Source organism: Xenopus laevis, chromosome 8L (assembly GCF_017654675.1).
Source record: "Xenopus laevis strain J_2021 chromosome 8L, Xenopus_laevis_v10.1, whole genome shotgun sequence".
Taxonomy (NCBI): domain Eukaryota; kingdom Metazoa; phylum Chordata; class Amphibia; order Anura; family Pipidae; genus Xenopus; species Xenopus laevis.
Window position 1 is genome coordinate 131,277,393 of NC_054385.1, and position 24,385 is coordinate 131,301,777.

General features: G+C 42.1%; 2 protein-coding genes across 5 annotated transcripts; one reads left to right on the top strand and one right to left on the bottom strand.

The window, feature by feature from the left end:
- Positions 1-3,424: 3,424 nt before the first annotated feature.
- On the bottom strand, positions 3,425-13,262 carry LOC108699457 (mitochondrial import receptor subunit TOM40B). Of its 3 annotated transcripts, none has more exons than XM_018231541.2 (10): positions 13,139-13,262; positions 12,833-13,011; positions 12,268-12,546; positions 9,653-9,720; positions 8,080-8,172; positions 7,452-7,553; positions 7,251-7,356; positions 6,016-6,138; positions 5,785-5,861; positions 3,425-4,741 (listed from the first exon to the last, which is right to left on the bottom strand). In XM_018231541.2, the coding sequence occupies exons 3-10, from the start codon at positions 12,377-12,379 to the stop codon at positions 4,499-4,501; spliced, it is 924 nt and encodes a 307-aa protein (XP_018087030.1). In that variant the 5' UTR covers positions 12,380-12,546; positions 12,833-13,011; positions 13,139-13,262; the 3' UTR covers positions 3,425-4,498. The 3 variants fall into 3 exon arrangements, with proteins under 3 accessions (XP_018087030.1, XP_041429666.1, XP_041429665.1); XM_041573732.1 differs by having other exon boundaries at positions 12,833-13,008; positions 13,139-13,248; XM_041573731.1 differs by lacking the exon at positions 13,139-13,262 and having other exon boundaries at positions 12,833-13,020.
- Positions 13,263-13,363: 101 nt separating this feature from the next.
- Positions 13,364-23,776, top strand: slc25a44.L (solute carrier family 25 member 44 L homeolog). 2 transcript variants are annotated; one of them, NM_001093987.1, is given in 5 exon segments: positions 13,364-13,590; positions 15,130-15,232; positions 16,585-17,223; positions 20,215-20,342; positions 21,721-23,776. In NM_001093987.1, coding segments are annotated over 3 exon segments (942 nt in total). In that variant the 5' UTR covers positions 13,364-13,590; positions 15,130-15,232; positions 16,585-16,601; the 3' UTR covers positions 21,913-23,776.
- The last annotated feature ends 609 nt before the right edge of the window (positions 23,777-24,385 follow it).

The following is a 24,385-nucleotide window of genomic DNA, read 5'->3' on the forward strand; positions in this document are numbered from 1 at the left end:
CTTCCCAGAGACTATTATCCACTGTTACTATAGACACCATCTCTCCCTACTATACCTGCTATCCCACAGTCACACTCCCTTCCCAGAGACTATTATCCACTGTTACTATAGGCATCATCTCTCCCTACTATACCTGCTATCCCACAGTCACACTCCCTTCCCAGAGACTATTATCCACTGTTACTATAGGCACCATCTCTACCTACTATATCTGCTATCCCACAGTCACACTCCCTTCCCAGAGACTATTATCCTCTGTTACTATAGACACCATCTCTCCCTACTATACCTTCTATCCCACAGTCACACTCCCTTCCCAGAGACTATTATCCCACTGTTACTATAGACACCATCTCTCCCTACTATACCTGCTATCCCACAGTCACACTCCCTTCCCAGAGACTATTATCCCACTGTTACTATAGACACCATCTCTCCCTACTATACCTGCTATCCCACAGTCACACTCCCTTCCAGAGACTATTATCCACTGTTACTATAGACACCATCTCTCCCTACTATACCTGCTATCCCACAGTCACACTCCCTTCCCAGAGACTATTATCCCACTGTTACTATAGACACATCTCTCCCTACTATACCTGCTATCCCACAGTCACATTCCCTTCCCAGAGACTATTATCCACTGTTACTATAGGTACCATCTCTCCCTACTATACCTGCTATCCCACAGTCACACTCCCTTCCCAGAGACTATTATCCACTGTTACTATAGACACCATCTCTCCCTACTATACCTGCTATCCCACAGTCACACTCCCTTCCCAGAGACTATTATCCCACTGTTACTATAGACACCATCTCTCCCTACTATACCTGCTATCCCACAGTCACACTCCCTTCCCAGAGACTATTATCCCACTGTTACTATAGACACCATCTCTCCCTACTATACCTGCTATCCCACAGTCACACTCCCTTCCCAGAGACTATTATCCCACTGTTACTATAGACACCATCTCTCCCTACTATACCTGCTATCCCACAGTCACACTCCCTTCCCAGAGACTATTATCCACTGTTACTATAGGCACCATGTCATGTACAATTTCAAAATATGTTTGAGGAAAACCATCCTTACAGATGTTTGGAAACTAAAAGACTATGAGCAAACTTAGGGACTGTTCCTGCTGAATTGTGCTTAGTACAGGGAATACCTATGCTGCCATAGTTTTATGAGATCTCTCTGTACAGTCTATGAGCAAACGTAGGGGACTGTTCCTGCTGAATTGTGCTTAGTACAGAGGAATACCTATGCTGCCATAGTTTTATGGGATCTCTCTGTGCAGACTATGAGCAAACTTAGGGGCTGTTCCTGCTGAATTGTGCTTAGTACAGGGAATACCTATACTGCCATAGTTTTATGGGATCTCTCTGTACAGACTATGAGCAAATTCAGGGGCTGTTCCTGCTGAATTGTGCTTAGTACAGGGGAATACCTATGCTGCCATAGTTTTATGGATCTGTCTGTACAGACTATGAGCAAACTTAGGGGCTGTTCCTGCTGAATTGTGCTTAGTAAAGGGGAATCCCTATGCTGCCATAGTTTTATTGGATCTCTCTGTACAGACTATGAGCAAATTTAGGGGACTGTTCCTGCTGAATTGTGCTTAGTACATCTCCTATAACATTTAAAGGAGTCAGTATATACAGAAAGAGCTCTGTATTCCATACTGTACTATATTAGTATTTACAACAAGGTTTGGGAGTTGTAGTTCAGAAGCACTGGATCACAGTGTTGGACCCATCAACAATGAATTAAAGAGAACAGGTTATGAACCAAGAATAAAAATGCATCAGCAAGAAATCCAAACAAGGAGACAGGGAGTAAGGGAAAGAATATTATTTTTTACAAACAAAAAGAGCGCCACCTGCAGGCATTAGGGAGTACAGCTGCTAATGATTGGCTAACACAAGAGGAAGGTTCTGCAGATGGAGTAAGTGCAAGGCTGCAGCGCCTCCTAGTGGTGGTGACCAGAGGAACTTGTCCGTTCAGTCACCGCTCTCAATATCAGATGATTTTACCCCAAAGCTTTATCACAACTCAAGTAAAACTGATGGCAGTTATTTCTGGCAGGAAATATTGGGGGGAATCCAGGGAGGGGTCCCTGAGGGCAGCAAAGGTCACTGTAGGTTTCATGTCCCTGTAATGTCAGCAACGTATTGCACTGCAGAAAGACTAAATGCTGCTGGGTGATTATCAACACCACCACTAGGGGCGCCACTTCTCAGCAAAATCAATTGCATCTTTTTTTTTTCAGTGCATTTAAAGGTACACCTACTATAAAACTCAAGTTGCTCAGATACGACCTGGTCTGTCATCCTTGTATATCCATAAGCAGGGGTTGCCATACTGCTTGCCTCTCCAGCTAGGAAACAGGAATCACATCTACTGGCCAGAAAGAGATCGTTACCTTCTGCTGAGGCCTGATGAATGCCTCAGATCCTGTAAACAGTATGGCAGCTCCTGTTCATGCCTCAACACGGAATGTGCTGGGCATACAATAGCCTGAAGCCTTATACTGTAGTGTCTAAGGGTAACAGTATGGCAGCTTCAGTCGATAAATATAAATTCAAACATACAATGAAGGAATGTCCTGGGCACACGGAGACATTATGACAGTTTCAACCTATAGGTATAAATACAAAGATGCTGAGAAGGAATGTTCTGGGCACACACTGAACATACTGTACAGTTTTATGGGAGTATAAATAATATAAATCAATATTTGGTGCCTGAAGCCACTGTAGTGTCTAAGGGCAATTATATGGCAGATTCAGTCCATAGGTATCAATTCAATTATACAGAGAAGGAATGTTCTGGGCATACAATAGCCTAAAGCCTTATACTGTAGTGTCTAAGGGCAATTATATGGCAGATTCAGTCCATAGGTATCAATTCAATCAATTTACAGAGAAGGAATGTCCTGGGCATACAATAGCCTAAAGCCTTATACTGTTGTGTCTAAGGGCAACATTATGGCAGCTTTAGTCCATAAATATCATCATCATCATTTATTTATTTATATAGCGCCGACAAGATACGCAGTGCTTTACCTTAGTTATAACAAACAGGGAATAAATGGTGGATAACAAGCAAGGGTTACAGATACAATAGGATTAGAGGGCCCTGCAAATTAGAGTTTACAAAGTAAAGTTTAGGGGAGCAATGATTAATTAAGGTACATTGAATAAGCTTCTTTAAACAGGTGGGTCTTCAAGGAGCGCTTGAAAGTTTGGAAAGAAGGAGAAAGTCTGACAGCTGGAGGCAGTTCCAGAGAAAAGCAGAAGCCTGAGAGAAGTCTTGTAGGTGAGAATGGGCAGAAGTGATCAGAGGAGAAGTGAGGCGAAGATCAGAAGCAGAGCAAAGGTTTCGTGAAGGAGAGTATTTGGAGATTAGAGATGAAATATAGGGAGGGGCTTCATTATTAAGGGCCTTGAAAGTATATAGATTCAAACATACAGACAAGGAATGTCCTGGGCACACAGAGATTATGACAGTTTCAACCTATAGGTATAAATACAAAGATGCTGAGAAGGAATGTTCTGGGCACACACACTGAACATAACCTCATACTGTACAGTTTTATGGGAGTATAAATGATATAAATCAATATTTGGTGCCTAAAGCCTTATACTGTAGTATCTAAGGGTAATAATATGGCAGCTTCAGTCCATAGTTATAAATTCAGACATCCAGAGAAAGAATGTCCTGGGCACACAATAGCCTGAACCTTCTACTGTAGTGTGAAGGGTAATAATATGGCAACTTCAGTTCATGGGTATACATTCAAATATACAGAAAAGGAATGTTCTGGGCATACTGAGACATTACGACAGTTTCAACCTATAGGTATAAATACAAAGATACTGAGAAGGAATGTTCTGGGCACACAATGAACATAACCTCATACTGTACAGTTCTTTAAGGGGGTATAAATTATAAAAATCAATATTTGGTGCCGGAAGCCTTATACTGTAGTGTCTAAGGGCAATAATATGGCAGCTTCAGTCTATAGATATATATTCAAACATATAAAGAAGGAATGTTCTGGGCACACAGACATTATGACAGTTTCAACCTATAGGTATAAATACAAAGATACTGAGAAGGAATGTTCTGGGCACACGCTGAACATAACCTTATACTGTACAGTTTTCAGGGAGTATAAATAATATAAATTAATATCTGGGTAAAAATCAAGGCCCTGGCTCCTATCGATAAAGACACAGGTGCTGGTTCTGACTCAAACTTTCTGCCACCATTACTAGGAAGGAAGCTACAGTCCATAGGCCATTTGGGAGCTGCCTTTTTGCAATACCAACAGGTTCCAAGGTCAAGTGGCCATGGGACAAATTCTGCCTCGTCTCCTCTTGAGGGGCGTGGGGGGGTGCAGTCTGTGAATGTATATTTAGGACACTGGGTCACCAGTACAGGGAGACCAGTTATTTCCGCACTAAGAGCGGGGAGTCGGTATCATCCCACCATGATATTAAAGCCACAATGAAACTTGTTCTTCCAGTGGTTCATAAATGCCCCGAGTGCCAGGGTAACAGGCAGCGGGGGCAGTTTTTTCTCCAGGATGCCCCCTACGCACCAACAACTGTCCACTGAGCCTTTAAAAACAACGTTGGCTTTGGGAATGTCCAGGTGGTAGCCAAACGCAAAGGATGTCTCCTGGAGCCTCGTGTTGGCTTCAAACTCCACCCCAATTTGGATCTGCCGCAAGAGAAGGGATTATGGGAATAAGAAAATACGGGACAGTTCTGGGAACAGATTCTCATCCGCTAATAACCTGCTGTTGGACAGACAGGGTAACGTTTAACCCCCATATGTAATAAAAGGCACAAAGTCTGCTCAGGGACAGCAACGCATAGCAACCAATAAGATGCTTGCTTTTAAACAGATGACAAGTAAATACTACTTGCTGATTGGTTGCTATGGGTTACTGCTCCTGGACAAACTTAGTGCCTTTTACCAACTGGCTTTTATATGACACGGGCAATGGTTAGCACAAAGGGTTATGGGAACTGGAGGCAAGTTGTTTGACCAGCATGCCCTTAGTGTCCTGTACAGTTTTATATTGTGGTGCAAAGGGAGGTAGGAAAGGACTCCATCTTTAAAGGGCTACGGTCATGATTTTTTATGATGTAGTTTTTATTTCTAAATGACACTGTTTACACTGCAAATAACTTACTCTACAATATAACATTTCATTCCTGAACCAGCAAGTGTATTTAGTTGTAATATTGGTGTGTAGGTGCATCTCAGGTCATTTTGCCTGGTCATGTGATTTCAGAAAGAGCCAGCACTTTAGGATGGAACTGCTTTCTGGCAGGCTGTTGTTTCTCCTACTCAATGTAACTGAATGTGTCTCAGTGGGACCTGGATTTTACTATTGAGTGCTGTTCTTAGATCTACCAGGCAGCTGTTATCTTGTGTTAGGGAGCTGCTATCTGGTTACCTTCCCATTGTTCCATTGTTAGGCTGCTGGGGGGGGGGAAGGAAGGGGGTGATATCACTCCAACTTGCAGTACAGCAGTAAAGAGTGACTGAAGTTTATCGGGGCACAAGTCACATGACTGGGGGCAGCTGGGAAACTGACAATATGTCTAGCCCTATGTCAGATTTCAAAATTAAATATAAAAAAATCTGAGAAACAGATTTCAGTGCTGAATTCCGGTGGAGCAGCATTATTAACTGATGTGTTTTGAAAACAAAAACATGTTTTCCCATGATGGTATCCCTTTAAATACACTCACCTGCTCATTGGCTTTGTGATAGTAGCTGGCGTGAGCGCCCCCGTAGCCAATATTTAACGTTGCCACCCAGTTGGGAGCTGAAAGTTGAACAAACAACGCAACATCAGTCTTTTCTGCACACAAAAACAGCATGGAATAACATGCAAGGAGCAGCCCAGGCCAGCTATTGGCCAACAAGGTCTAGGGTGGTCCTGCGTAGGAGCACCCTCTGCTGTGACCAGTGGGACTTACCGCTATATTTCCCTGCCATAGTAAAGATGGCTCCCTCCTCTCCCATTCGTTGATGATAAACCAGTTCTCCTCCCAGGACCAGCCTGGGGGTGATGCTCTGTAGGAAATGGGTCACCAGGATGGCTGTGAAATGAAGTGGAAAGGAGATGACCAAGGCTTGTGTGAATTGTTGTAAAGGGAAAAATAAAAGAATCAGCACCTCTAGGATTACCTAACTGGTTCATTCCCTTACTATACACATAAAAGGCAATTGACTAGCATAACTGGAGTATCAGGGTGGGTAATATGATCTTTAACTTAGGGTCAGACCATAACAAAGTTCAAGGCAAACAGACAATTTCTATAGTTTCTCTTTTAGAGGAACTTCTTGTTCTAGATCCCTCTATTAGAAGAATCTATCATTCCAAATTCCTATAACATGGACATCTGATACTATAGGTTCCTTTATAAAAAGTAGCCAAACCTACATGTCAGATAAAATGGTAATTTAATATTCTAGGTATCTTTAATAAATGAATCTGTCATTCTAGTTTCCTCTAAAGACGAGGATAAAGAGAGGATAAATAGGATATGCTTGGTTCACTCTAAATTCATGTGAACGGCACATCTAATATTCTCAGCTCCTCCTATAGAACAATCTGACATTCTATCATTATTGATAAATGGATAATTCTAAGTTCCTATATGAAGGACATCAGATATTCCAGATCCCTTTGATAAAAATTATATTGTTCTAGATCCCCCTAATCACAGGTTCTAGGTCCTTTAAAAGGGGCATCAGATATTCCAGGAAATGTGAATTGGTCTGACATCAGAAGCAGTGGTTATAGGTTTGCCCAAAAAAGGAAACGTAAAATGCTCTCGGTTCCTCTGTAACAGAGAAAACGGTCAAAATAGGATCATCTTATGATGTAATGTATCACTCTAGGTTCTTCTAAAAGGGACATTGGGTGTTCTAGGTGCAGCAAACATTGAAGTCAATCTGTTGTTCTAGATTCCTCTAAACATGTAATTCTAGTAATGTCTAAAGTAAAATCTGATATTCTAGATTCCTATAATAGAAAAAAATCAGTTTAGCTAACAGGGAAGTCTGTCTGTTGTTCTAGATTACTCTAACCATCTGTAATTCTGGAACTGTCTAATGGAAAATCTGATATTCTAGATAAATTAAATTTTCATCCAGTACCCCTAGGGCCTATGTGACCCTGAGTGGTGGTTCTATGTAGCCGCTTTACCGGATTCATTGAGGATATCAGGGTTCCCCAACGTCAGGGTCACTGTGCAATCGTCCCCTCTGTATTCCCCATCAATCTGCCAGGTGAGGAATTTAGAGCGATGGGTCTAAGAGAGAGAGTGCAAGAGTCATTAGATCTGAAATCAATGTCTCCCTGCATCCACAGTGCATGGCTACTAAGCAGTGAGGTTCTCCTCGATACCTGGAACACGGCTTTGGATCGGATCCGATCAGCCAGCAGACACACCATCTGAGCGTTCAGGCTTCCAGCGTTATCCACATCTCCGGTCAACATGGGGAAAGTCTAGATCAGAAAAACAGGCAAGGATCATATCTATACTGCCCCAAGCAATTTATCCCATCCTTTACCATCCCAGCTGTAAGAATATATCCTGCATCTACTACCCTTCCTATAAATATAAAACCATCTACATAGCATAACACTAGGTAGCACACATAACAAAATGACAGATCATTGATGTATTATTACCTGTGGAATCAGATAATAAGCTGTGTGTAATAAGCCCCTCCTGTCTCTCAGATTTACAGACAAGGAAGAGTTCATTGTACTAAAAGTTTAACTAGGAAACAGAATTTGATTTACGTACTCCACCCACAGTTGCTCTGAAGAACCAGGGAGTAGGGTAAATATACTTACCATCAGTTGCATGCTTTGCACTTTTACAGCAAGGTAAAATAAACCATAATAATGTTTAATTTAAACAACAGGCACAATGTATGCTGGGCACAAGCCCTGGGCACTGAGCTCATGTTGAACAAGTGGGAATCTTTACTTGGTTTAATCCTCAGAGTCAGACAGAAAACTCTACCTCTGTAGGGCTGGGCTGGTTGTCTCCCACATACTTTGCATTGAAGTGGTAGCTGGACTGGCCCAATGTGCTCATGTGAATCGAGTGGCTGACCTGAGAAATAGGAGCAGAACACACACTTATACCATCATCATGTATGTACAAGCAGCACAGATAAACGTTATATACAGGCAAGAGAATATTTTCTTTAGAGGGTACATTACAGTGTTAATTTATATGCTATTGTGTTACCAGAACATTCCTATATTTGTATTTATACATATGGGAGGAGGGAGGTACCATATTGATTCCCTTAGACAGTACAGTATGAGGGTATAGCTTATTGTGTGCCCAGAACATTCCTTCTCTGTATATTTGTATTTATATACAGTATATGGGAGGAGGGAGGTACCATATTGATTCCCTTAGACAGTACAGTATGAGGGTATAGCTTATTGTGTGCCCAGAACATTCCTTCTCTGTATATTTGTATTTATACATATGGGAGGAGGAGGTGCCATATTGATTCCCTTAGACAATACAGTATGAGGGTATAGGTAATTGTGTGCCCAGAACATCCCTTCTCTGTATATTTGTATTTATACATATGGGAGGAGGTGCCATATTGATTCCCTTAGACAGTACAGTATGAGGGTATAGCTTATTGTGTGCCCAGAACATTCCTTCTCTGTATATTTGTATTTATACATATGAAGGAGGGAGGTGCCATATTGATTCCCTTAGACAGTACAGTATGAGGGTATAGCTTATTATGTGCCCAGAACATTCCTTCTCTGTATATTTGTATTTATACATATGGGAGGAGGAGGTGCCATATTGATTCCCTTAGACAGTACAGTATGAGGGTATAGCTTATTGTGTGCCCAGAACATTCCTTCTCTGTATATTTGTATTTATACATATGGGAGGAGGAGGTGCCATATTGATTCCCTTAGACAGTACAGTATGAGGGTATAGCTTATTATGTGCCCAGAACATTCCTTCTCAGTATATTTGTATTTATACACACGGGAGGAGGTGCCATAATGATTCCCTTAGACAATACAGTATGAGGTTATAGCTTATTGTGTGCCCAGAACATTCCTTCTCTGTATATTTGTATTTATACATATGGGAGGAGGGAGGTGCCATATTGATTCCCTTAGATAGTACAGTATTAGGGTATAGCTTATTGTGTGCCCAGAACATTCCTTCTCTGTATATTTGTATTTATACATATGGGAGGAGGTGCCATATTGATTCCCTTAGACAGTACAGTATGAGGCTATAGCTTATTGTGCGCCCAGAACATTCCTTCTCTGTATTTATACATATGGGAGGTGGTGCCATATTGATTCCCTTAGACAGTACAATATGAGGGTATAGCTTATTGTGTGCCCAGAACATTCCTTCTCTGTATATTTGTATTTATACATATGGGAGGAGGGAGGTGCCATATTGATTCCCTTAGACAGTACAGTATGAGGGTATAGCTTATTGTGTGCGCAGAACATTCCTTCCCTGTATATTTATATATCTATATGTGGACAGTAGTTGCCATATTGCTTGCTAGACATTACTAAGGGTGTCTTACCTGTAAGTGACTACTAAGGGGCTTGTTGATAATTAGCTTCACACCTTCCATTTGCTGTGGGAACACCTCTGAAAGCAACAAATTGAGAATAAACAAGGGAAACAAGCTCAGACCATCTGTCACAAAACCTGTTAGTAAATGAGCCATGCTGCTCTATAACTAGCAGCTACTACGAGTAAATCCCAAAAGGAAAGTAGACCTTAATATTTGCTGTCTTAGCAACTCATCTAGTTAAATGGGTTGTTCACCTTTAAATTATTTTTTAGTTTGACATAGAGAGTGATTTTCTGAGACAATTTGCAACTGGTTTTCATTTTTTATTATTTGTTATGTTTGAGTTATTTAGCTTTTTATTCAGCAGCTTTCTAATCAATAAAGTGCAATATCAGTAATCTGGTTGCTAGGATCCAATTTACCCTAGCAGCCATTGATTTGAATGAGAGACTGAATATAAAGATGAGTTATAAAAAGTAGCAATAACTATACATTTGTAACCTTACAGAGTATTTGGTTTTTACATGGGGTCAGTGACCCCTATTTGAAAGCTGGAAAGAGTCAGAAGAAGAAGGCAAACAATTCAAAAACTATAAAGAAAAAAAAATGACCTGTTGAAAAGATGCTTAGAATTAGCCATTCTATAACATACTAAAAGTTAACTTAAAGGTGAACCGCCGCTTTAAAGGAGAACTACACCCTACAAATGAATTTGGTTTTATATGCCATATTTTATATAGTGAACTTATTGCACGAGGCTAAAGTTTGAGCTTGTCAATAGCAGCAATGATCCAGGACTTCAAACTTGTCACAGGGGGTCACCATCTTGGAAAGTGTCTGTGACACTCACATGCTCAGTGGGCTCTGATTGGCTGTTGAGAAGCTAAGCTTAGGGCTCGTCACTAATTATCCAGCAGAAAATTAGCTTCCCTGGCTGTAATATAAGCTGATGCTACAGGTTTGCCGATTATTAAATTCTGATGCTAATTGCACTGGTTTCTGTGCTGCCATGTAGTAATTATCTGTATTAATTACTAATCAGCCTTATATTGTGACATTTCTATTCTATGTGTACTGTATATTGTGAGTGGCTCCCTAAGCTCAGTAAGTGACAGCAGCACAGAGCATGTGCAGTGAATCAGCAGAAAAGAAGATGGGGAGCTACAGGGGCATCTTTGGAGACACAGATCTTTACTGCTAAAGGGCTGTGGTTGCCTTGGGCTGGTACAGAAGCACAAAACATCATGTAGAACATTTCTAACTACTTTAGTTTGACTTTGGTTCTCCTTTAAGTAGCAATTACATTTACACAGGTATTTCAAACCACTGAGCATTTGGATGAATGTGGAGCAGAAAGTTGCTTTGAAGGATACTTTCTTTTGATTAAGTGATTAACAGATGGAGACCCCCATTTAAAGGGCTGGTTGGCTCACAAGCTTGACATCATATCGCTCGCTTCCGAGCGCTGCTCAACAAGAGCAAGTCGTGCTAATAAGTAATCCGGCTTTATTAATATCAAAAGTACAGCAGAGGGTAAGAACTAACGCGTTTCCTGAAGAAGTGCCTAGGTTAACAGGCACGAAATGTGTTCTTCTTCTGAAGAAGTCCCTAGGTTAACAGGCTCAAAACGCGTTAGTTCTTACCCTCTGCTGTACTTTTGATATTAATAAAGCCGGATTACATATAAGCACGACTTGCTCTTGTTGATCAACGCTCCGAAGCAAGATGTACTGTATGATGTGCTGCTGAAATCGGTGTGAAGCGACTGGGATCTCGCGAGAGCAGCGATGAAGAGCAGATGTGCCGCCGGGTGAGCTCCGCTGTCTCCACTCCGCGTTCTGTTAGATTCATGGATCACACACTTGCATGCTGCGCTAGGTCTCCCCTAATATACAAAACCCGTGAGCAACATTCAGAAATAAAAGGAGTTGGTTAGGAACGTTAGCATGAAAAATGTTCCTGGGGTTCCAAATAAGGGCCTATGATTAAGCACCCTGTGGGGGGGCGAAACGCGTCAGGCTATTATTTTTTATACAAGATGTAAATAAAGATTTTTGTATTACTTTACTAAGATTTGAGACTCCTGGATTCTACTTAACTTATCAAATTTGTTTGGGGTGACGGAATGATGCCAGCTTCCCTTTTTTAGGTTTTTTGTACATATTCCCCCCTTGCTGAGGGTTTGGAGCATGAGCGCCCGGACCCCTTATGGAAAGCGGTAAGCTTGTCCTTATATTTCTAAAAAGTCCATGCTTTCTATGATTGCCTTTTTTTTTGTTTTCCAAATAAGGGCTGTGATTGGCCATTTAGTATGATTATTAACATTTATTTATATATGATGCCAGGAAATTTCACAGTGCTGTGTAGCTCCTTTGTGGATTGTCAACATACATTGAGACTGTGTTTGGCAGTACACCTGGTTTTTGTACAACCAACACTTGTCTCCAAGCCTGGAATTCAATATAAGCTCCTGCTTTGAGGCCACTGGGAGCAACATCCAAGGGGTTGGAGAGTAACATGTTGCTCACGAGCTACTGGTTGGGGATCACTGGTGCAGACACTGGGTGTATATCCGCTAGGAAGAGGAGTACAGTATAAAATCCAGTATGGCAGCCACTCACCTTTGCAGCTCCTGTGCAGCTCATCAAAGCTCCCTGGACTGGGCAGGGCGGCCCTTTTTTTGTGCGCCATCCAATACGCCGGAGAGGCGGCCATAGCCACAACATTTCCCATGATGCCTCAGTCACAGCGCTGACCCTGGAGGGGGAGGAATAAAACTCGGGGTTCTTGCGGGTCAGTGCGGCTGTTCTATTCTCGGTGATGGATAAACGTGGGGCGAGCCGCTGGCGACAGACATTTCCTCACGAGGAGATTTAATGATGGAGCCCGGAGTCACCCACCTGCACAGAGAAACAGACAGAATCTTTATAGGAAATATATATGTTTTACTCACTCAGTACTGTGCATGTGTAGAACCTGCATTAGTCCAAACACCTCTAGATTGTCAGCTCTTCTGACTGGGCATCAACCTCTCTGGTCTAATAACTGGGTGCCATGGTTACCAAGTAAAAAAAAAATGATATAAAAAGGAAATGGATAAACAAACATCCCAGAATGCTTTGCCAGTCACTGAATTCATCTCTCAATGTGTCCTTTGAAATACAACAGCGGAAATAAAGAGCCTACCTTGTCCCAATTATCCCTGAGGCGCCGGCTTCATCAAGGCTTCCCTCTCTCTGACAGAACACAAGTGCCAGTCACAAGCTGCTCTCCTTGGAAAGCGGCCATTGCAAGTGCGGGCAAAAAGAGAATTCCCGCGAGACGTCAGACGCTTCCGCCGCCATCGTTGAAAAGGGCAAGCGCTGCTATAACAATGCACACAGCCAGAAACAGAACGAAATGGTCTTCAGCGCCTCAAAAGCTTTTTTTAAGTGGTTATCAAAACAATAATCATATAATATAGACTGTCTGGTCACAGACACACAAACTTACACAGAATACTGGTTTTCTGAGTAAACGAGTGTATAAATGAGAAGGGGCTGGTTCGCAGCAAGATAAGGAAATTCTTTTGTCTGTCATTGGCCGCCAGGCTGGGGATGTTATTTGACCCCGTTTGTAAGTCAGTGACTAGGTTGCTTTAAGGGAAGCCACGCCCACCACGATGAAACTCCGAGCTGTCATTGGAAGAGCAGGGACCGGCCTCTCATTTCCGGTTGTGGAATAGGCAGGTGGTGCTGGGAAAAGGAAAGAGAGATAGAGAGAGAGAAGGTGGGTCCACCTCCAGGGGGAAAGGACAGGGCAGAGCGGGGCTTAGGCCTACCTACAGAGCCGAGGGAGAAGAGAAGGTACCGAGCGGCGGAGCCTCTTTCACAATAGCAATAACTCATCGTCGGGCTGTCTGAGCCCTGAACATACAGTGAGCTGTGTCCCTACTGACTCCTCAGGTATCTTATGCTGAGTTATTATACTTTATTATAGGGGTCTGTAAGAAACAGGGGCCTCTATTAATGGCTCAGTTATCTAATGCTGGGTTATTATAATACTTTATTATAGGGGTCTGTGAGAAATAGGGGCTCCTACTAATTCCCCAGATCCCTAATGCTGGTTATTATAACACATCATTATAGGGGTGCTGGGTCTGTGAGAAATAGGGGCTCCTACTGATTCCTCAGGTATCTAATGCTGGTTATTATAACACATTATTATAGGGGTGCTGGGTCTGTAAGAAATAGGGGCCTCTATTAATGGCTCAGTTATCTAATGCTGGGTTATTATAATACTTTATTATAGGGGTCTGGGTCTGTGAGACATAGGGGCTCCTACTAATTCCCCAGGTATTTAATTCTGCTGGCCTAATACATTATTATAGGGGTGCTGGCTCCTGCAAGACATAGGGGACATCAGGAAGGGCTCCGGTACCTTATGTTGGGTTATTATACATTATTACAGGGGGCTGGGTCCAGCAAACCTAGGGACCCCAGTGAAGGGCTCAGGTACCTTATGCTAGGCTATTATAATACGTTATTATAGGGGGGGCTGGGTACTGTAAGAAATAGGGACCCCAGTAAAGGACTCAGGTACCTTATGCTAGGCTATTATAATACATTATTATGGGGGGCTGGGTCCTGTAAGAAATAGGGAACCCAGAAAGGGCTCCGTTACCTTATGCTGGGTTATTATAATACATTATTATGGGGGGGATGGGTCCTGCAAACATAGGGACCCCAGTAAAGGGCTCAGGTACCTTATGCTTGGCTATTCAAATATTTTATTATAGGGGGCTGGGTCCTGTAAGAAATAGGGGTCCCCAGAAGGGAGTCGGTTACCTTATGATGGGTTATTATAATGCATTATTATGTGGGCCTCCAATCTGCAAGACCAGTAAGGGCTCAGATACCTTGTGCTGGACTGTTCTAATATGTTATGAGCTGCTGGGGCCTGTAAGTAATACCATTGGGACCCCCTTTAAGGGCTGTTACCCCAAACTTCAGTATTACAATAATACATCAGTATTGGATAATAAGTCTGTCAGTAATAATATTGAGAAGAGTGGGGTCCCCCAGTAAAGGCTCATTTCCCTCATGACGGAGTGTTGTAATAACATGGGGTGTATGAGCCCTGTGCGTAACCAATGGCAGAGAGACTGGGCTTTCCAATTATTCTCTATAGAGGGGGAGGGGCAGACAATCTTTCAGCTGATCATTAACCCCCCCCCCCTCCCCCTGTGTCACACAGTGCAATGAGCCGCTGCCACAGAAGGGGCTTATGGATTGTTGTTATTGGTTGGAAACACACAGAATTATATACGGTTACATTATTATGTTTGGGGGGTGCTTCAGATAAAGGTTGAGTAATTCCTGTCACCAAGCGGGGGGGGGGTGGTTACATAAATTGTGTATGATGATACTAAAACCTCTGCCCCCCCCTAAGCATTCATATACTAAATCCATTAACTCCTTTCCCTCCATTGTTTCCTTTTTCAGAACCTGGGAATCATGTCTCCTTTCCACGACCCGTCGGGGGTCGCTGTGCCCAAACAATGAGAGTCTGACAATGGCCTGATGCAAGAGTTCAGGACCTTGATAGGTGAGTGGAAGGAGATCTACATAAGGATGGGGGGCCATTTGCTCAGGCGGGGGACATTCTTGGAAGATCCCTCCCATATACTGTATTACTGGTTATGTACATAGTGACATGTGGCGGCTCCGGCTGTAGCAATGGCTGACTTGCAAGAGCACAGCTGTCTCCTTCCAGACTTGGGTAAACTACAACTCCCAGCATCCCACTGACATATGAACAGCATTGACACCCATCCCCAAAGCACAAACCTGCAGCTCCAAAGCACAACACCCTCCCAAGCTTATTATGGGCAGGGAGATCAGGAGAATTCCTGTTTAAACACGCCGTCACCATTCCAAGCAGGAATCTGATGATCACCGAATATCTTGTCTTAAAATAAAGACTTTTACCAATTTCTTTCTATTCTCTATGTGTGACCGTTTTTCTAATACTAAAGTGTAGTTTCATTTTTACCTTTTTAAAGCAGCTCTGGGAAGGGGGTCGCCGACTCTTTAACTGTTCTAAATTGATACATTTAGTTGATAAATTTGTTTATATTAAGGGGCCGATTCACAAAGGGTCGAATATCGAGGGTTAATTAACCCTCGATATTCGACTGGGAATTAAAATCCTTCGACTTTGAATATCGAAGTCGAAGGATTTTAGCGCAAATAGTACGATCGAAGGATTATTCCTTCGATCGAACGATAAAATCCTTCGAATCGAACGATTCGAAGGATTTTAATCCAACGATCAAAGGAATATCCTTCGATCAAAAAAACTTAGGAAAGCCTATCCCCATAGGCTAACATTGAGTTCGGTAGCTTTTAGATGGCGAACTAGGGGGTCGAAGTTTTTTCTTAAAGAGACAGTACTTCGACTATTGAATGGTCGAATAGTCGAACGATTTTTAGTTCGATTCGAAGTCGATGGTCAAAGTAGCCCAAAAAACACTTTGAAATTCGAAGTTTTTTTACTTCGAATCCTTCACTCGAAAGTTAGTGAATCGGCCCCTAAGTATTGTCCTAGACTAGAGCATGCACCTTCCCTTCACTGCATGTTCATGTCTCACGAGCAGATACTTATAACTCAACTGGTTTTTCAGCTCCTACAGAAATACTTTTGCTCTGTGACTGCTCCCACAAGTTTAGTAGATGCAGAGAAGTGGATGTATGACATTTTTACTGGGCCTTGAGCTGCAGGCTAACCACTGGCAGATTTATCACGAGATGCAAATGGTAGTTTCTCTTGACCTTTACATGGTGCTCTTACTGTCTGTACATTGGGGTACGTAGTTAGAACAAGATGTTCTTATATGATGGACGGAATCCGTTAGTGTTTAGTTTCCCTTCCCTCTAATTCTAGTTGTTGTGCTGCAGGAGGAACACTATCAGGCATGGAGGACAAGCGGAACATCCAGATCATCGAGTGGGAGCACCTGGACAAGAAGAAGTTCTATGTTTTTGGGGTGTGCATGACCATGATAATCCGGGTGAGCGTTTACCCCTTCACCCTCATCCGGACGCGCCTGCAGGTGCAGAAGGGCAAGAGTCTGTACAACGGGACGTTTGATGCTTTCGTGAAGATCTTACGGACAGAAGGGGCGGCTGGATTTTACAGGGGGTTCCTGGTCAATACTTTTACTCTGATTTCCGGCCAGTGCTATGTGACCACCTATGAGCTGACCCGCAAATACGTTTCGCAGTACAGTAACAGCAACACTGTGAAGTCTTTGGTTGCCGGGGGTTCTGCCTCCCTGGTTGCACAGAGCATCACGGTGCCTATAGACGTGGTCTCCCAGCACCTTATGATGCAGCGCAAAGGAGAAAGTATGGGGAGGTTCCGGGTGCATGGCACAGACAGGAAGCAGACTGTAATGTTTGGCCAGACCAAGGACATAATCCTGCAGATATTTCGTGCTGACGGTTTCCGAGGTTTCTACAGAGGTTACGTGGCTTCCCTGCTCACCTACATCCCTAACAGTGCGGTCTGGTGGCCATTCTACCACTTATATGCAGGTACGTTCCACGCATGTTCTTGTTTCAACAGTGGATGGCTGCAAGGTGCTGGCTCATGCAGTTTAAGGACCCTGGTGAAATAAAGTTGAAATACCACCCAGGAATATATATTTTCTGTAGTAAATATAGTAAGAATCTCAGCTGCCATAAAGCAGGACAGGACTGCTGCTTACAATGGGGATCAGATAGGATCTGTGCAGCCACTTGGATAGAATGCTCTGTTATACAGATAGCTAGAATCTCAGCTGCCATAAAGCAGGACAGGGCTGCTGCTTACAATGGGGATCAGATAGGATCTGTGCAGCCACTGGGACAGAATGTTCTGTTATACCGATAGCGAGAATCTCAGCTGCCATAAAGCAGGACATGACTGCTGCTTACAATGGGGATCAGATAGGATCTGTGCAGCCACTGGGACAGAATGCTCTGTTATACAGATAGCTAGAATCTCAGCTGCCATAAAGCAGGACAGGACTGTTGCTTACAATGGGGATCAGATAGGATCTGTGCAGCCACTGGGACAGAATGCTCTGTTATACAGATAGCTAGAATCTCAGCTGCCATAAAGCAGGACAGGACTGCTGCTTACAATGGGGATCAGATAGGATCTGTGCAGCCACTGGGACAGAATGCTCTGTTATACAGATAGCTAGAATCTCAGCTGCCATAAAGCAGAGCAGGACTGCTGCTTACAATGGGGATCAGATAGGATCTGTGCAGCCACTGGGACAGAATGCTCTGTTATACAGATAGCTAGAATCTCAGCTGCCATAAAGCAGGACAGGACTGCTGCTTACAATGGGGATCAGATAGGATCTGTGCAGCCACTGGGACAGAATGCTCTGTTATACAGATAGCTAGAATCTCAGCTGCCATAAAGCAGGACAGGACTGCTGCTTACAATGGGGATCAGATAGGATCTGTGCAGCCACTGGGACAGAATGCTCTGTTATACAGATAGCTAGAATCTCAGCTGCCATAAAGCAGAGCAGGACTGCTGCTTATCGTCTCTCTGACTTCCTTTATCTGATGCAAAAGTGAATCGCCCACCCATTCAGTCTTATGTTTGTTTATTTTACTGTACAGATAATGCAGATGGAAGACTTCAAAATCCTTTACAATAAATAATGCAGGAAAGACTAAGAACATAATGAGTACATGGAAATTCAGAAACAGCTGTCAGACATGTCGTGGGCAGTCTCCTGTTGTCACCAGAGTAACAGAAAGAATGTGGTTTATAGACAGGGACAATTGGAGGAATTGGGAAGTACAAACTGTAAGGGGCCGATTCACTAAGCTCGAGTGAAGGATTCGAATGAAAAATACTTCGAATTTCGAAGTATTTTTTGGGTACTTCGACCATCGAATGGGCTACTTCGACCTTCGACTACGACCTTCGACTTCGATTCGAACGAAAAATCGTTCGACTATTCGACCATTCGATAGTCGAAGTACTTTCCCTTTAAAAAAAACTTCGACCCCCTACTTCGGCAGATAAAACCCCCATAGGCTTGCTAAACTTTTTTTGATCGAAGGATTTTCCTTCGATCGTTGGATTAAAATCCTTCGAATCGTTCGATTCGAAGGATTTAATCGTTCGATCGAACGAAAAATCCTTTGATCGATCGAACGAACGTTTAGCGCTAAATCCTTCGACTTCGATATACGAAGTCGAAGGATTTCAATTCGAGGGTCGAATTTCGAAGTATTTTTTACTTCGAAATTCGACCCTTAGTGAATCTGCCCCTAACTGTAGGAGCGACCAGTGGGAACACAAAACACTGGGTGAGACGTAACCGTGTGGCTGTTGCTTTAAATACACAATATTGGTGCCCTACTGGGTTCATTTAGTTGCCAATAAAGATTCTATTCTCGATTAGAATAATATTTCACCTGCCCAATAACATGACAATGGCCTGTAATCGCTCACATGTGGGGCATTGGGGGAGAATTTAGACAATTTGGCTCCGCCCACAAGCTTCTAATACTAGAAGGTGCCACATGTTCCCCTGTATGTTTTACTTCCTGTTCATTAGCCTGTTGTATAAGTAAGAGCAGAAAGTAAACAAAAGAACTAATTAAAGGGATTATTTCATGATTTATATGGTGTAGTTTTTATTTCTAAATTACACTGCAAATAATTCACTCTACAATAAAAAATGTAATTCCTGACTCAACAAGTGTATTTAGTTAGCCAGCACTTTAGGATGGAACTGCTTTCTGGCAGGCTGTTGTTTCTCCTACTCAATGTAACTGAATGTGTCTCAGTGGGACCTGGATTTTACTATTGAGTGTTGTTCTTAGATCTACCAGGTTATCTTGTGTTAGGGAGCTGCTATCTGGTTACCTTGCAATTGTTCTGTTGTTAGGCTGCTGGGGGGGAAGGGAGAGGTGATATTTCTCCAACTTGCAGTACAACAGTAAAGAGTGACTGGCGTTTATCGGAGCACAAGTCACATGACAGGGGGCACTTGGGAAACTGACAATATGTCTAGCCCCAGATTTCAAAATGAAATATAAAATAATCAGTTTTCTCTTTTGAACACTGGATTTCAGTGCAGAATTCTGCTGGAGCAGCACTATTAACTGATGCAACATGTTTTCCCATGACAGATCAACTGTCAGTTAGGCAGATTATATAGACTTAAGGTTGAACTTGATGGACGTGTGTCTTTTTTTCAACCTTATTTACTATGTTACTATGACAGGTTTCACTTATTATTAGCACTTTCTCTGTGCCTTGTGCATTTACCCTTCTCCCTTGCTAAAAATTTAAAAAAAAAAAATGCATCCATCCCTTTCTTGAAGCTATCCCAAAATATCTGCCACTACATATGCTTCTAAGGTTGAATTAACCAGGTTGCTTGCGTGTGTTCCAAAAAGGAATCTATTGGTAACTAGGTTATGGCTTGCCAGGGAAATTTTACATGTAGTTTCCTAGACTTGCTATTGGCTGGAGTCTGACTGGTACCTTTTTATGTTTTCTCCTAGAGCAACTGTCACGCCTGAGCCCCAATGACTGTCCTCACCTGCTGCTTCAGGCTATAGCCGGACCATTAGCTGCTGCCACCGCTTCTACCATCACCAACCCTATGGATGTGATAAGGGCACGAGTGCAGGTAAAGATTGTCAGTGCTTAATTGGGGATGGCTTGTTCTGCACTGCTTGTAGAGAGACGGCTCTCACACACCTGTAATATGCTGATCATGTAAAGAAACTTGGTGCCCGGTGATAGAGGTTATAGGTGAAACAATTTAAGTTAATTGACATCAAATACAAATAGGTGCAATACTGAAAAGGCACCAAGTTCATTAATCCAAATTTTGAATAAAAAAAATCCGATCATATTCTCTTCAATTGTAGTATCCCAAAGTGATATAGTCCAAAGTCCAACAGAACAGTTACAAAGTAACTACATAGTAAAGTACCCAAATAGTTACATTAAAGGAGAAGGAAAGCTACCAAAGCCGTTTTATGCCAATAGATTAGCCACAATAGTTCAAGCTATAACACTATATTTATTCTGCAGAATACTTTACCGTACCTGAGCTCTAGAAGCTCTTTCTGTTTGTTTAGGATAGCAGCTGCCATATTAGCTTGGTGTGACATCACTTCCTGCCTGAGTCTCTCCCTGCTCACTCATAACTCTGGGCTCAGATTACAGCAGGGAGGGAGAGTAGAGCAAACTGAGCATGCTCAAGCCCTAGCCCTGGAGGTTTAAGCTGAAAACAGGAAGTCTGATACAGAAGCCCATGAGTACACAATAGAAGGAAAGAAATGTGAGGTTTCTTTTGACAGAGGACTCAGAGCAGCATTACTTTGAGGGGTTACTGGTGTATTTATATAGACCTTTCTGATAAAGCTTACTTACTTTTAGCCTTTCCTCATTTAAGGGCAGAGACACACGCTCAGATTTGGGGGGATTAGTCGCCCAGCGACAAATCTCCTCTTCTTCGGGGCGACTAATCTCCCCAAACTGCCTCCCGCCGGCACTCGGAGCTCTTCGTTTTCTGAAGTTGCACCAAGTTTTCTCGTGAGGCAACTTGGTGCGACTTTGGAAAATGAAGCGCACCGATTGCCATCCCGCCAGCGATTTACATTCTGAAAATCTGGAAAGGATTGCACACTCAATTTAGAAAAGTTAAATCATATATTTATTACATAAATAAAAAAATAAATTAAAAATATACAAAAATTACAAAAATAAAAAGTGAGCCCAATGCGTTTCGACCATATTGGTCTTCCTCGGGCACAGGTGCATTTTTCTGTTTTTTTTTTTTTTGTTTTTTTTGTGCCCCTGAGCATTGGGCTCACTTTTTATTTTTGTAATTTTTGTATATTTTTCATTTCTTCTTTGCTGGCGATTTCGAGTTTAGCCCCTGGGATAATTAGGAGCACTACACCTTCTCCTTGGAGATGGAGTTGCAGATCCAGCAGGACTGATGGAATGGTGAATTATATTATAGTCTTCCTTTCTAACTGCCTTGTGCGTTTCAGGTGGAAGGTAAGAACTCCATCATCAGTACCTTCAGGCAGCTAATGGCAGAAGAAGGTCCATGGGGGTTGACCAAAGGCCTCTCCGCCCGTATCATTTCCGCCACTCCTTCCACCATAGTCATCGTGGTGGGATATGAGACGCTGAAGAAACTCAGCTTGCGGCCGGAACTCGTGGACTCGAGACATTGGTGATGTCGGAGCTTGTGAACTCTTATCTTGTCCATCTCTGGTGCAACCTTGAGGGGATGTGGAGAACGTGCTGGAACATCATGGGCCTTTCTCCGTACTTGGTTCTTCTGTGAGCCACTGCTGCTGGACTGAATTGGGGCAACCGGATACTGAGAAGCACAAGAGACTTCACAACTCTCCGAAACCAAAACCTGTGTAATGCCCTTCCTTCTACCTATCCCTCACACGCGTGTCATATAAAGGAGTGACCTCTCCTCTCGTTTTCAACATTGTGAGATTGTATCTGCCTTTTTTTTTTTTTTCTGTTTTAAAAACACTGGGTATTAGCCCCTTTTTTTACAAAGACTTCTAGATTTTTACCAGATGCCCTTTTATTTAATATAATTTAATACAATTGCCAAATAGCACCAACCGATAATAGTGCGTTCTTGTTTTTGTTGTTTTTTAAAGAGGAAGTATGCCTTTTTGTTTTGCATCTCTTCAAGTAGATTTGAGGGTGGAATACTCCAAGCTACTTTATTAGAGATCTTTATTATAAATTTATTTTTGGAGTTTCTGTTTTCCTAATTGTCTCTCCCCAGAATCAACTTAAAGGAACAGTAACACCAAAAAAATGAAAGTGTTTTAAAGTAATAAAAAATATCATGTAGTGTTACTCTTCACTGGTAAAACTGATGTTTGCTTCAGAAACACTACTGTGGTTCATATAAACAAGCTGCTGTGTAGCCATGGGGCAGCCATTGAAGCACAGGATACACAGTAGATAACGGATAAGTACTACTATAGTTTATATAAAGAAGCTGCTGTGTAGCCATGGGGGCAGCCATTCAAGCACAGGATACACAGTAGATAATGGATAAGTACTACTATAGTTTATATAAACAAGCTTCTGTAGTAGTGTTCAGTAGTGTTTCTGAAGCAAACACCCCAGTTTTACCAGTGCAGGGCAACACTGCATTATATTTGTATTAATTTGAAACATTTTCTTGTTTTGATGTTACTGTTCCTTTAAAGGGATACTAACCCTTATATAAGTGTAAGTCAGAACTACTGGCCTTTACTTTTTAATGGAAAAGCAGGCAGTCTGCTTTTTCCCTTTGGAATCTGCTACAGCTGTCCTTATTGCACTAGGGGAGGAATTTCAGCCTTCTGCAGTGCCATAAATGGGACATTTTAAAATAAAAAAGGCAAGGAAAGTGGCTCATGGGAACGACCAGGGAAAAAAGTGTAAATTTTCCTTTAAAATGCTATCTGGTAGTTAAATCACTGGCCATGTTAACAGGTCACCAGGCAGTAGACTAAATATAAAATTAATAATTACCATTATCCAGACCGTGACTGATTAATCCTGAATTCAGACATATATGTGTTGCTAGGGTCAGTAAGCCTAGTAACCAGATACGACTAAATTCCAAACATACTGGCGAGTTGCTTTGTTCATTATACTAAAAGTCTGTTATCCAGTGATTTGGACCTTCCATACGAGTGGATAGAGTAGAGGGGGGGATCTTGTTGTTACTCTGGGTGAGTTAGTCCAGTCTTCTTGGCTTCTGTTACTAAATAAATTCTAAACCTAAGGGGAGGTTCTTTGTTTGTATACTTGTATTGCAGATTTTTATGTCTATGTATATATTTAAACTCTTTTTAAAAAGGAATATGAAATGCTGATAATAACTGTGACTGTATAATATGTACTTGGCTACTGGTTTTGTGGGCACTGGACCTGACCGGAGTCTCCCGGCATCACCGGATTAATTCAACGTTTTTAACTCGTTCCCAGGCCCAGAGGCTGCGAATTGGGTTCTGTTAATGGTTTAACCCAAGTTTTATTGCCTACAATAAATACTTTCCTCGCTGTGGACCATCAGATAACGTGCCTGAGTCTATTTGTATTGGCTGTGGGGGATTGGGGTTGGGGGTATCGTTTGTAACTGGAAAGATAACTTATCTGACATATCTACCAGGGTGATAATTTTCAAAGGGGTTGTTCACCTTTAAGTTAACTTTTAATAATTTATAGAATGGCTAAGTCTAAGCAACTTTTCAACTGGCCTTAATTTTTTCTTTTTTTTATAGTTTTTAATTATTTGCCTTCTCCTTGTTACCCTTTCCAGCTTTCAAATGGGGGTCACTGACCCCATCTAAAAACAAATGCTCTGTAAGGCTACAAATGTATTGTTATTGCTACTTTTTATTACTCATCTTTCTATTTAGTTCCTCTCCTATTCATATTCCTTTCTCTTATTCAATGCATGGTTGCTAGGGGATTTTGGACCCTAGCAACCAGTTTGCTGACATTGCAAACTGGTGAGCTGCTGAATAAAAAGCAAAATAACTCAAAAACCTAAAAAAAAAAAAAAGCCACCAATGGCAAGTTATCTCAAAGTATCACTTTGTGTCACACTAAAAGTTAATTTAAAGGTGACCAGCCCCTTTAAGCCTTATAATAACTTATTTTGTCTGGTGTGCTACTGGG